The sequence below is a fragment of the Sminthopsis crassicaudata genome, chromosome 3 (assembly GCF_048593235.1).
Source record: "Sminthopsis crassicaudata isolate SCR6 chromosome 3, ASM4859323v1, whole genome shotgun sequence".
Lineage (NCBI taxonomy): Eukaryota > Metazoa > Chordata > Mammalia > Dasyuromorphia > Dasyuridae > Sminthopsis > Sminthopsis crassicaudata.
Genome location: NC_133619.1, coordinates 234,257,877 through 234,269,467, shown reverse-complemented (window position 1 = coordinate 234,269,467; position 11,591 = coordinate 234,257,877). Strand labels below are relative to the sequence as shown.

The window sequence follows — 11,591 nt, the reverse complement described above, 5'->3', positions numbered from 1 at the left end:
CTATTTTAATTGAAATAAAATAAATATATATTGATGTATTATATTTTAAGAGGACAAACTCCAGTGGAGAGAGTGGAAGAACTTTAGAAAGTGGGAGTTCTCACCTTTTGAGGAGTCAATAAAAGGCACTTAAAAGGTGAAACAATTAAAAAAAAAAAGTAACAGCTGCCTCAGTTCTCAAATCCTTTGTGGCATAACCAAAAGGAAGAAGACAATCTTCTTTCTGAGATGAACATTTAAAAAGATAGCAATCAGAAATAATGTTCTTCTAAAAAGCATATACTAAAAATGCTAAGACATCTTGATCCAGTGATAGAATCATAAGTATGTAATGAGAGCCAAAGTGGAAAGTAAGGGGGAGGGATAGCAAAGGTTGGTACATGTTTTCTTCATAGGAGCCATGGGTGGGAAGCAGTTTGGGGAAAAAAAAAAGATTTTGTTTGGGGTGGGGGCTGGGCGTCTTTCTTTGCCATGTTTCCATGTCAGCACATCAAAAAGGTGATATCTTGAGGCTTGCAGGTGAGAATGTCACTGCTAAGTGACCCAATCAGGAGATCTTTCCATGTACTCAGAAGGAGGTTAGGAGTTTCCTTCTCTAGAGAGGCTGACTCTGAAGGGTGGGATTAGAAGAAAGGTGAGAACTCAGCCCTGAAGCAGGGAGTGGAAGTCCTCTCAAAAGACAAGAGTTCTCACCTTTTTGAGGGTGGAGTTAAGAGAATGGCTAAGCAGGGGAGGAGATTTAAAAAGGCTCACACAGCTCAGTGCCCATATGTTTTGCTGCCAGAGCTGAAGGGAAGGAGCTAGCTCTCTCCAGACCTGAAAAGGAAGGAATCAGAGGCTTGAGATCATCCATACCAGAGTTTCATTAAAAAACCTCCAGGTAGGTCTCCCTTGCTTGCATGAGCCTGAACTACCTTCCTGACTGGGTGACTGAGAGTGCACAGAGTGTCTTCTCCCGGGCACTGAGGGAGTCACTGAAACCTTAACCCACACAGAGTGCAGAGGAGTCATTGCTTAGGGAGGCTGCCTTGCTGCTCAGAAGGAACCTGCAGACCCAGTGCACCACTGGCAAGATGAGCCAAAATCACCTGCTGCACAAAGACTTGAACCTGAGCACCTGTGATCAACAGGGAGAACAAGTGATATTCTTCTGTGAGGAAGGCCAGAGACCCCTCTTTGATTCTTGCTTCTCGGGCCCAGAACTCAAGGACCACCAAGTCATTCCCTTGGAGACAGCAGCTGACAAGAGCAAGAACAAGCTCCTGCAGATATGGAGGATCATACAGAAGAAAAAAGAGAAGTGTCAAACTGCACTGGACACATTGAGAAGAAGAAAGGCACAATTTACTGAGAGTTCCTGCACTTTGAAAGTGTTAACTAGTTCTCAATATAGGCAACTGCAACTATTCTTAATGGAAGAAAAATTTATATACGAAAAAAGTTTTGGTGAGGCATCCACAAGCAACCTGCTCAAACTAGCAGAGCATGAGATGAAGGTGTTACCAGAAACACAAAATCTGAAACAAATGATGTTAGAAGTGGAGCAGAATTTGGACATGCTGCCCTTGGAAATGATCCAGGCTGCACCAGACACTTTGAAAAAAAAGGAAGAACTACTCCAAAGGCCAGAGTTTCCTTTCCTTCCCTGGCCTATCTGCTCCATTACAGGCATGAGAGAATTTCTCATGAGTTTCCACAGGGATATAACTCTTGATCCTGAATCAGCCCATCCTCATCTCATCCTGTCTGAAGATTTGAAGAGGGTGCACTATGGAAGCACCCGTCAAGACCTGCCTCACAACACAGAGAGATTTCATCCTGTTCTCGGGGTTTTAGGAACCCAGAAATTCATCTCAGGCACCCACTACTGGGAAGTAGAGTTGGAAGACCAGACGGGGTGGGCTTTGGGCGTCTGTAATGATTCAGGAGGGAGATTCAGTTGGGAAGATGTCTTGGCCATCACAGCATTTACATCTGGAAATGGTTTCTTCTTGTACACTTCAGAAAAGACCATTCAGTTGAGCCAGCCTCTGCACAAATTGGGCATTTTTCTTGATTGTGAAAGGCAAGAAATAGCATTTTATGATGTCACATACAGAGCCATTGTTTACAGTAACCCAAACATAGATTTGGAAGGGCCTCTTCGCCCTTATTTCTCTCCTTGCCTTCTCCAAGACCAGAGCACCCCTGGTTCACTCATCATTTGCCTTAAGAGTGCACAGTAGAGGCCAGTCAGAGTTCCTAATTACTAAGGATGACCCTTTAGCAAAAGTGACTGGGTGGAACACTGCCAGGGATACTCTATTACTCTGTATTTCTGTTGAATGGACAATAAAGTGTGATTATTTAAACCAAAAAAATACTGTGTTCTTTGTTAAGAATTCTTAACGTAAAAAGATCATTTTTCCCCTTTGGTGGCTGCTTTTCCAGAAGCTAATTGGGATGGGGAGGTGGGTAGCAGAATAGGAGACAAGGCCTGAGGAGAGCAAAAGTGAAGGGGAAAATTCCTAGTAGAAAGGGAGGGAGAACAACACTTGGAAGGCTAAAAGACTGTAGGAATCATTGAACAACCAAAGGAGTAAGGAAGCAAACAAATAAAGAAAGAAAAGGGAGAAAAGTTCTCTTCTTTGAAGGCCTAGGGAGATGGGTATGGAAAGTCTATTGTTTTGAGTCAGAATACTACTTGAGGATCATAGCAGACTCAAAGATCTGGCATGAAATAAGAAAATGTAATAGGTACAGCTATAAAGATGTTTTGAAGGACTGAAATAAATTAGTCCTCAACTGGTAAGGAACTTGAAGCAAGATATTATGCCAAAGGTACTTCCATTGTGTCATTCTGTTTTTCTACCCTTCTCTTGTAGGACATTTGGTGCCCCTTGTCAGAGGTATCCCAGCCTGGAATACAACCTAGAATAGGATAGATGCAGTCCCCAGGTGTCCAGATTAAAGTCTATTTTAATTGAAATAAAATAAATATATATTGATGTATTATATTTTAAGAGGACAAACTCCAGTGGAGAGAGTGGAAGAACTTTAGAAAGTGGGAGTTCTCACCTTTTGAGGAGTCAATAAAAGGCACTTAAAAGGTGAAACAATTAAAAAAAAAAAGTAACAGCTGCCTCAGTTCTCAAATCCTTTGTGGCATAACCAAAAGGAAGAAGACAATCTTCTTTCTGAGATGAACATTTAAAAAGATAGCAATCAGAAATAATGTTCTTCTAAAAAGCATATACTAAAAATGCTAAGACATCTTGATCCAGTGATAGAATCATAAGTATGTAATGAGAGCCAAAGTGGAAACTAAGGGGGAGGGATAGCAAAGGTTGGTACATGTTTTCTTCATAGGAGCCATGGGTGGGAAGCAGTTTGGGGAAAAAAAAAAAGATTTTGTTTGGGGTGGGGGCTGGGCGTCTTTCTTTGCCATGTTTCCATGTCAGCACATCAAAAAGGTGATATCTTGAGGCTTGCAGGTGAGAATGTCACTGCTAAGTGACCCAATCAGGAGATCTTTCCATGTACTCAGAAGGAGGTTAGGAGTTTCCTTCTCTAGAGAGGCTGACTCTGAAGGGTGGGATTAGAAGAAAGGTGAGAACTCAGCCCTGAAGCAGGGAGTGGAAGTCCTCTCAAAAGACAAGAGTTCTCACCTTTTTGAGGGTGGAGTTAAGAGAATGGCTAAGCAGGGGAGGAGATTTAAAAAGGCTCACACAGCTCAGTGCCCATATCTTTTGCTGCCAGAGCTGAAGGGAAGGAGCTAGCTCTCTCCAGACTTGAAAAGGAAGGAATCAGAGGCTTGGGATCATCCATACCAGAGTTTCATTAAAAAAACTCCAGGTAGGTCTCCCTTGCTTGCATGAGCCTGAACTACCTTCCTGACTGGGTGACTGAGAGTGCACAGAGTGTCTTCTCCCGGGCACTGAGGGAGTCACTGAAACCTTAACCCACACAGAGTGCAGAGGAGTCATTGCTTAGGGAGGCTGCCTTGCTGCTCAGAAGGAACCTGCAGACCCAGTGCACCACTGGCAAGATGAGCCAAAATCACCTGCTGCACAAAGACTTGAACCTGAGCACCTGTGATCAACAGGGAGAACAAGTGATATTCTTCTGTGAGGAAGGCCAGAGACCCCTCTTTGATTCTTGCTTCTCGGGCCCAGAACTCAAGGACCACCAAGTCATTCCCTTGGAGACAGCAGCTGACAAGAGCAAGAACAAGCTCCTGCAGATATGGAGGATCATACAGAAGAAAAAAGAGAAGTGTCAAACTGCACTGGACACATTGAGAAGAAGAAAGGCACAATTTACTGAGAGTTCCTGCACTTTGAAAGTGTTAACTAGTTCTCAATATAGGCAACTGCAACTATTCTTAATGGAAGAAAAATTTATATACGAAAAAAGTTTTGGTGAGGCATCCACAAGCAACCTGCTCAAACTAGCAGAGCATGAGATGAAGGTGTTACCAGAAACACAAAATCTGAAACAAATGATGTTAGAAGTGGAGCAGAATTTGGACATGCTGCCCTTGGAAATGATCCAGGCTGCACCAGACACTTTGAAAAAAAAGGAAGAACTACTCCAAAGGCCAGAGTTTCCTTTCCTTCCCTGGCCTATCTGCTCCATTACAGGCATGAGAGAATTTCTCATGAGTTTCCACAGGGATATAACTCTTGATCCTGAATCAGCCCATCCTCATCTCATCCTATCTGAAGATTTGAAGAGGGTGCACTATGGAAGCACCCGTCAAGACCTGCCTGACAACACAGAGAGATTTCATCCTGCTCTCGGGGTTTTAGGAACCCAGAAATTCATCTCAGGCACCCACTACTGGGAAGTAGAGGTGGAAGACAAGACGGGGTGGGCTTTGGGCGTCTGTAATGATTCAGGAGGGAGATTCAGTTGGGAAGATGTCTTGGCCATCACAGCATTCACATCTGGAAATGGTTTCTTCTTGTACACTTCAGAAAAGACCATTCAGTTGAGCCAACCTCTGCACAAAGTGGGCATTTTTCTTGATTGTGAAAGGCAAGAAATAGCATTTTATGATGTCACATACAGAGCCATTGTTTACAGTAACCCAAACATAGATTTGGAAGGCCCTCTTCGCCCTTATTTCTCTCCTTGCCTTCTCCAAGACCAGAGCACCCCTGGTTCACTCATCATTTGCCCTAAGAGTGCACAGTAGAGGCCAGTCAGAGTTCCTAATTACTAAGGATGACCCTTTAGCAAAAGTGACTGGGTGGAACACTGCCAGGGATACTCTATTTCTCTGTATTTCTGTTGAATGGACAATAAAGTGTGATTATTTAAACCAAGAAAATACTGTGTTCCTTCTTAAGAATTCTTAACGTAAAAAGATCATTTTTCCCCTTTGGTGGCTGCTTTTCCAGAAGCTAATTGGGATGGGGAGGTGGGTAGCAGAATAGGAGACAAGGACTGAAGAGAGCAAAAGTGAAGGGAAAAATTCCTAGGAGAAAGGGAGGGAGAACAACACTTGGAAGGCTAAAAGACTATATGAATCAATGAACAACCAAAGGAGTAAGGAAGCAAACAAATAAAGAAAGAAAAGGGACAAAAGTTCTCTTCTTTGCAGGCCTTGGGAGTTGGGTATGGAATGTCTATTGTTTTGAGTCAGAATACTACTAGAGGATCATAGCAGACTCAAAGATCTGGCATGAAATAAGAAAATGTAATAGGTAAAGCTATAAAGATGTTTTGAAGGATTGCAATAAATTAGTCCACAACCAAATAGGAACTTCAAGCCAGATATTATGCCAAAGGTACTTCCATTGTGTCATTCTGTTTTTCTACCCTTCTCTTGTAGGACATTTGGTGCCCCTTGTCAGAGGTATCCCAGCCTGGAATACAACCTAGAATAGGATAGATGCAGTCACCAGGTGTCCAGATTAAAGTCTATTTTAATTGAAATAAAATAAATATATATTGATGTATTATATTTTAAGAGGACAAACTCCAGTGGAGAGAGTGGAAGAATTTTAGAAAGTGGGAGTTCTCACCTTTTGAGGAGTCAATAAAAGGAACTTAAAGGTGAAACAATTAAAAAAAAAAGTAACAGCTGCCTCAGTTCACAAATCCTTTGTGGCATAACCAAAAGGAAGAAGACAATCTTCTTTCTGAGATGAACATTTAAAAAGATAGCAATCAGAAATAATGTTCTTCTAAAAAACATATACTAAAAATGCTAAGACTTCTTGATCCAGTGATAGAATCATAAGTATGTAATGAGAGCCAAAGTGGAAACTAAGGGGGAGAGAAAGCAAAGGTTGGTACATGTTTTCTTCATAGGAGCCATGGGTGGGAAGCAGTTTGGGGAAAAAAAAAGTTTTTGTTTGGGGTGGGGGCTGGGCGTCTTTCTTTGCCATGTTTCCATGTCAGTACATCAAAAAGGTGATATCTTGAGGCTTGCAGGTGAGAATGTCACTGCTAAGTGACCCAATCAGGAGATCTTTCCATGTACTCAGAAGGAGGGAAGGAGTTTCCTTCTCTAGAGAGGCTGACTCTGAAAGGTGGGATTAGAAGAAAGGTGAGAACTCAGCCCTGAAGCAGGGAGTGGAAGTCCTCTCAAAAGACAAGAGTTCTCACTTATTTGAGGGTGGAGTTAAGAGAATGGCTAAGCAGGGGAGGAGATTTAAAAAGGCTCACACAGCTCAGTGCCCATATCTTTTGCTGCCAGAGCTGAAGGGAAGGAGCTAGCTCTCTCCAGACCTGAAAAGGAAGGAATCAGAGGCTTGGCATCATCTATAGACAGAGTTTCATTAAAAAACCTCCAGGTAGGTCTCCCTTGCTTGCATGAGCCTGAACTACCTTCCTGACTGGGTGACTGAGAGTGCACAGAGTGTCTTCTCCAGGGCACTGAGGGAGTCACTGAAACCTTAACTCACACAGAGTGCAGAGGAGTCATTGCTTAGGGAGGCTGCCTTGCTGCTCAGAAGGAACCTGCAGACCCAGTGCACAACTGGCAAGATGAGCCAAAACCACCTGCTGCACAAAGACGTGAGCCTGAGCACCTGTGATCAACAGGGAGAACAAGTGATATTCTTCTGTGAGGAAGGCCAGAGACCCCTCTTTGATTCTTGCTTCTCGGGCCCAGAACTCAAGGACCACAAAGTCCTTCCCTTGGAGACAGCAGCTGACAAGAGCAAGAACAAGCTCCTGCAGATATGGAGGATCATACAGAAGAAAAAAGAGAAGTGTCAAACTGCACTGGACACATTGAGAAGAAGAGAGGCACAATTCATAGAGCGTTCCTCCACTTTGAAAGTGGCAGCTGTTTGTGAATATGGGAAACTGCAACAATTCTTAATGGAAGAAAAATCTATATATGAAAAAAGTTTTGTTGAGGCATCCACAAGCAACCTGCTCAAACTAGCAGAGCATGAGATGAAGGTGTTACCAGAAATACAAAAGCTGAAACAAATGATGTTAGAAGTGGAGCAGAATTTGGACATGCTAGCCTTGGAAATGATCCAGGCGGCACCAGACACTTTGAAAAAAAAGGAAGAACTACTCCAAAGGCCAGAGTTTCCTTTCCTTCCCTGGCCTATCTGCTCCATTACAGGCATGGGAGAATTTCTCATGAGTTTCCACAGGGATATAACCCTTGATCCTGAATCAGCCCATCCTCATCTCATCCTGTCTGAAGATTTGAAGAGGGTGCACTATGGAAGCACCCGTCAAGACCTGCCTCACAACACAGAGAGATTTCATCCTGTTCTCGGGGTTTTAGGAACCCAGAAATTCATCTCAGGCACCCACTACTGGGAAGTAGATTTGGAAGACCAGACGGGGTGGGCTTTGGGCGTCTGTAATGATTCAGGAGGGAGATTCAGTTGGGAAGATGTCTTGGCCATCACAGCATTTACATCTGGAAATGGTTTCTTCTTGTACACTTCAGAAAAGACCATTCAGTTGAGCCAGCCTCTGCACAAATTGGGCATTTTTCTTGATTGTGAAAGGCAAGAAATAGCATTTTATGATGTCACATACAGAGCCATTGTTTACAGTAACCCAAACATAGATTTGGAAGGGCCTCTTCGCCCTTATTTCTCTCCTTGCCTTCTCCAAGACCAGAGCACCCCTGGTTCACTCATCATTTGCCCTAAGAGTGCACAGTAGAGGCCAGTCAGAGTTCCTAATTACTAAGGATGACCCTTTAGCAAAAGTGACTGGGTGGAACACTGCCAGGGATACTCTATTACTCTGTATTTCTGTTGAATGGACAATAAAGTGTGATTATTTAAACCAAAAAAATACTGTGTTCTTTGTTAAGAATTCTTAACGTAAAAAGATCATTTTTCCCCTTTGGTGGCTGCTTTTCCAGAAGCTAATTGGGATGGGGAGGTGGGTAGCAGAATAGGAGACAAGGCCTGAGGAGAGCAAAAGTGAAGGGGAAAATTCCTAGTAGAAAGGGAGGGAGAACAACACTTGGAAGGCTAAAAGACTGTAGGAATCATTGAACAACCAAAGGAGTAAGGAAGCAAACAAATAAAGAAAGAAAAGGGAGAAAAGTTCTCTTCTTTGAAGGCCTAGGGAGATGGGTATGGAAAGTCTATTGTTTTGAGTCAGAATACTACTTGAGGATCATAGCAGACTCAAAGATCTGGCATGAAATAAGAAAATGTAATAGGTACAGCTATAAAGATGTTTTGAAGGACTGAAATAAATTAGTCCTCAACTGGTAAGGAACTTGAAGCAAGATATTATGCCAAAAGTACTTCCATTGTGTCATTCTGTTTTTCTACCCTTCTCTTGTAGGACATTTGGTGCCCCTTGTCAGAGGTATCCCAGCCTGGAATACAACCTAGAATAGGATAGATGCAGTCCCCAGGTGTCCAGATTAAAGTCTATTTTAATTGAAATAAAATAAATATATATTGATGTATTATATTTTAAGAGGACAAACTCCAGTGGAGAGAGTGGAAGAACTTTAGAAAGTGGGAGTTCTCACCTTTTGAGGAGTCAATAAAAGGCACTTAAAAGGTGAAACAATTAAAAAAAAAAAGTAACAGCTGCCTCAGTTCTCAAATCCTTTGTGGCATAACCAAAAGGAAGAAGACAATCTTCTTTCTGAGATGAACATTTAAAAAGATAGCAATCAGAAATAATGTTCTTCTAAAAAGCATATACTAAAAATGCTAAGACATCTTGATCCAGTGATAGAATCATAAGTATGTAATGAGAGCCAAAGTGGAAACTAAGGGGGAGGGATAGCAAAGGTTGGTACATGTTTTCTTCATAGGAGCCATGGGTGGGAAGCAGTTTGGGGAAAAAAAAAAAGATTTTGTTTGGGGTGGGGGCTGGGCGTCTTTCTTTGCCATGTTTCCATGTCAGCACATCAAAAAGGTGATATCTTGAGGCTTGCAGGTGAGAATGTCACTGCTAAGTGACCCAATCAGGAGATCTTTCCATGTACTCAGAAGGAGGTTAGGAGTTTCCTTCTCTAGAGAGGCTGACTCTGAAGGGTGGGATTAGAAGAAAGGTGAGAACTCAGCCCTGAAGCAGGGAGTGGAAGTCCTCTCAAAAGACAAGAGTTCTCACCTTTTTGAGGGTGGAGTTAAGAGAATGGCTAAGCAGGGGAGGAGATTTAAAAAGGCTCACACAGCTCAGTGCCCATATCTTTTGCTGCCAGAGCTGAAGGGAAGGAGCTAGCTCTCTCCAGACCTGAAAAGGAAGGAATCAGACGCTTGGGATCATCCATACCAGAGTTTCATTAAAAAACCTCCAGGGAGGTCTCCCTTGCTTGCATGAGCCTGAACTACCTTCCTGACTGGGTGACTGAGAGTGCACAGAGTGTCTTCTCCCGGGCACTGAGGGAGTCACTGAAACCTTAACCCACACAGAGTGCAGAGGAGTCATTGCTTAGGGAGGCTGCCTTGCTGCTCAGAAGGAACCTGCAGACCCAGTGCACCACTGGCAAGATGAGCCAAAATCACCTGCTGCACAAAGACGTGAGCCTGAGCACCTGTGATCAACAGGGAGAACAAGTGATATTCTTCTGTGAGGAAGGCCAGAGACCCCTCTTTGATTCTTGCTTCTCGGGCCCAGAACTCAAGGACCACCAAGTCATTCCCTTGGAGACAGCAGCTGACAAGAGCAAGAACAAGCTCCTGCAGATATGGAGGATCATACAGAAGAAAAAAGAGAAGTGTCAAACTGCACTGGACACATTGAGAAGAAGAAAGGCACAATTTACTGAGAGTTCCTGCACTTTGAAAGTGTTAACTAGTTCTCAATATAGGCAACTGCAACTATTCTTAATGGAAGAAAAATTTATATACGAAAAAAGTTTTGGTGAGGCATCCACAAGCAACCTGCTCAAACTAGCAGAGCATGAGATGAAGGTGTTACCAGAAACACAAAATCTGAAACAAATGATGTTAGAAGTGGAGCAGAATTTGGACATGCTGCCCTTGGAAATGATCCAGGCTGCACCAGACACTTTGAAAAAAAAGGAAGAACTACTCCAAAGGCCAGAGTTTCCTTTCCTTCCCTGGCCTATCTGCTCCATTACAGGCATGAGAGAATTTCTCATGAGTTTCCACAGGGATATAACTCTTGATCCTGAATCAGCCCATCCTCATCTCATCCTGTCTGAAGATTTGAAGAGGGTGCACTATGGAAGCACCCGTCAAGACCTGCCTCACAACACAGAGAGATTTCATCCTGTTCTCGGGGTTTTAGGAACCCAGAAATTCATCTCAGGCACCCACTACTGGGAAGTAGAGGTGGAAGACCAGACGGGGTGGGCTTTGGGCGTCTGTAATGATTCAGGAGGGAGATTCAGTTGGGAAGATGTCTTGGCCATCACAGCATTTACATCTGGAAATGGTTTCTTCTTGTACACTTCAGAAAAGACCATTCAGTTGAGCCAGCCTCTGCACAAATTGGGCATTTTTCTTGATTGTGAAAGGCAAGAAATAGCATTTTATGATGTCACATACAGAGCCATTGTTTACAGTAACCCAAACATAGATTTGGAAGGGCCTCTTCGCCCTTATTTCTCTCCTTGCCTTCTCCAAGACCAGAGCACCCCTGGTTCACTCATCATTTGCCCTAAGAGTGCACAGTAGAGGCCAGTCAGAGTTCCTAATTACTAAGGATGACCCTTTAGCAAAAGTGACTGGGTGGAACACTGCCAGGGATACTCTATTACTCTGTATTTCTGTTGAATGGACAATAAAGTGTGATTATTTAAACCAAAAAAATACTGTGTTCTTTGTTAAGAATTCTTAACGTAAAAAGATCATTTTTCCCCTTTGGTGGCTGCTTTTCCAGAAGCTAATTGGGATGGGGAGGTGGGTAGCAGAATAGGAGACAAGGCCTGAGGAGAGCAAAAGTGAAGGGGAAAATTCCTAGTAGAAAGGGAGGGAGAACAACACTTGGAAGGCTAAAAGACTGTAGGAATCATTGAACAACCAAAGGAGTAAGGAAGCAAACAAATAAAGAAAGAAAAGGGAGAAAAGTTCTCTTCTTTGAAGGCCTAGGGAGATGGGTATGGAAAGTCTATTGTTTTGAGTCAGAATACTACTTGAGGATCATAGCAGACTCAAAGATCTGGCATGAAATAAGAAAATGTA

General features: G+C 43.0%; 3 protein-coding genes across 3 annotated transcripts; all 3 read left to right on the top strand.

Moving 5' to 3' along the window:
• Nucleotides 1–1,073: 1,073 nt before the first annotated feature.
• Nucleotides 1,074–2,225, top strand: LOC141561992 (putative E3 ubiquitin-protein ligase TRIML1). Its single transcript, XM_074302024.1, has one exon. The coding sequence runs from the start codon at nucleotides 1,074–1,076 to the stop codon at nucleotides 2,223–2,225; it is 1,152 nt and encodes a 383-aa protein (XP_074158125.1).
• Nucleotides 2,226–4,027: 1,802 nt separating this feature from the next.
• LOC141561991 (putative E3 ubiquitin-protein ligase TRIML1) lies at nucleotides 4,028–5,179 on the top strand. Its single transcript, XM_074302023.1, has one exon. It carries the CDS (start codon nucleotides 4,028–4,030, stop codon nucleotides 5,177–5,179), a length of 1,152 nt encoding a protein of 383 aa, XP_074158124.1.
• Nucleotides 5,180–6,978: 1,799 nt separating this feature from the next.
• LOC141561990 (putative E3 ubiquitin-protein ligase TRIML1) lies at nucleotides 6,979–8,130 on the top strand. The gene has a single exon (XM_074302021.1). The coding sequence runs from the start codon at nucleotides 6,979–6,981 to the stop codon at nucleotides 8,128–8,130; it is 1,152 nt and encodes a 383-aa protein (XP_074158122.1).
• The last annotated feature ends 3,461 nt before the right edge of the window (nucleotides 8,131–11,591 follow it).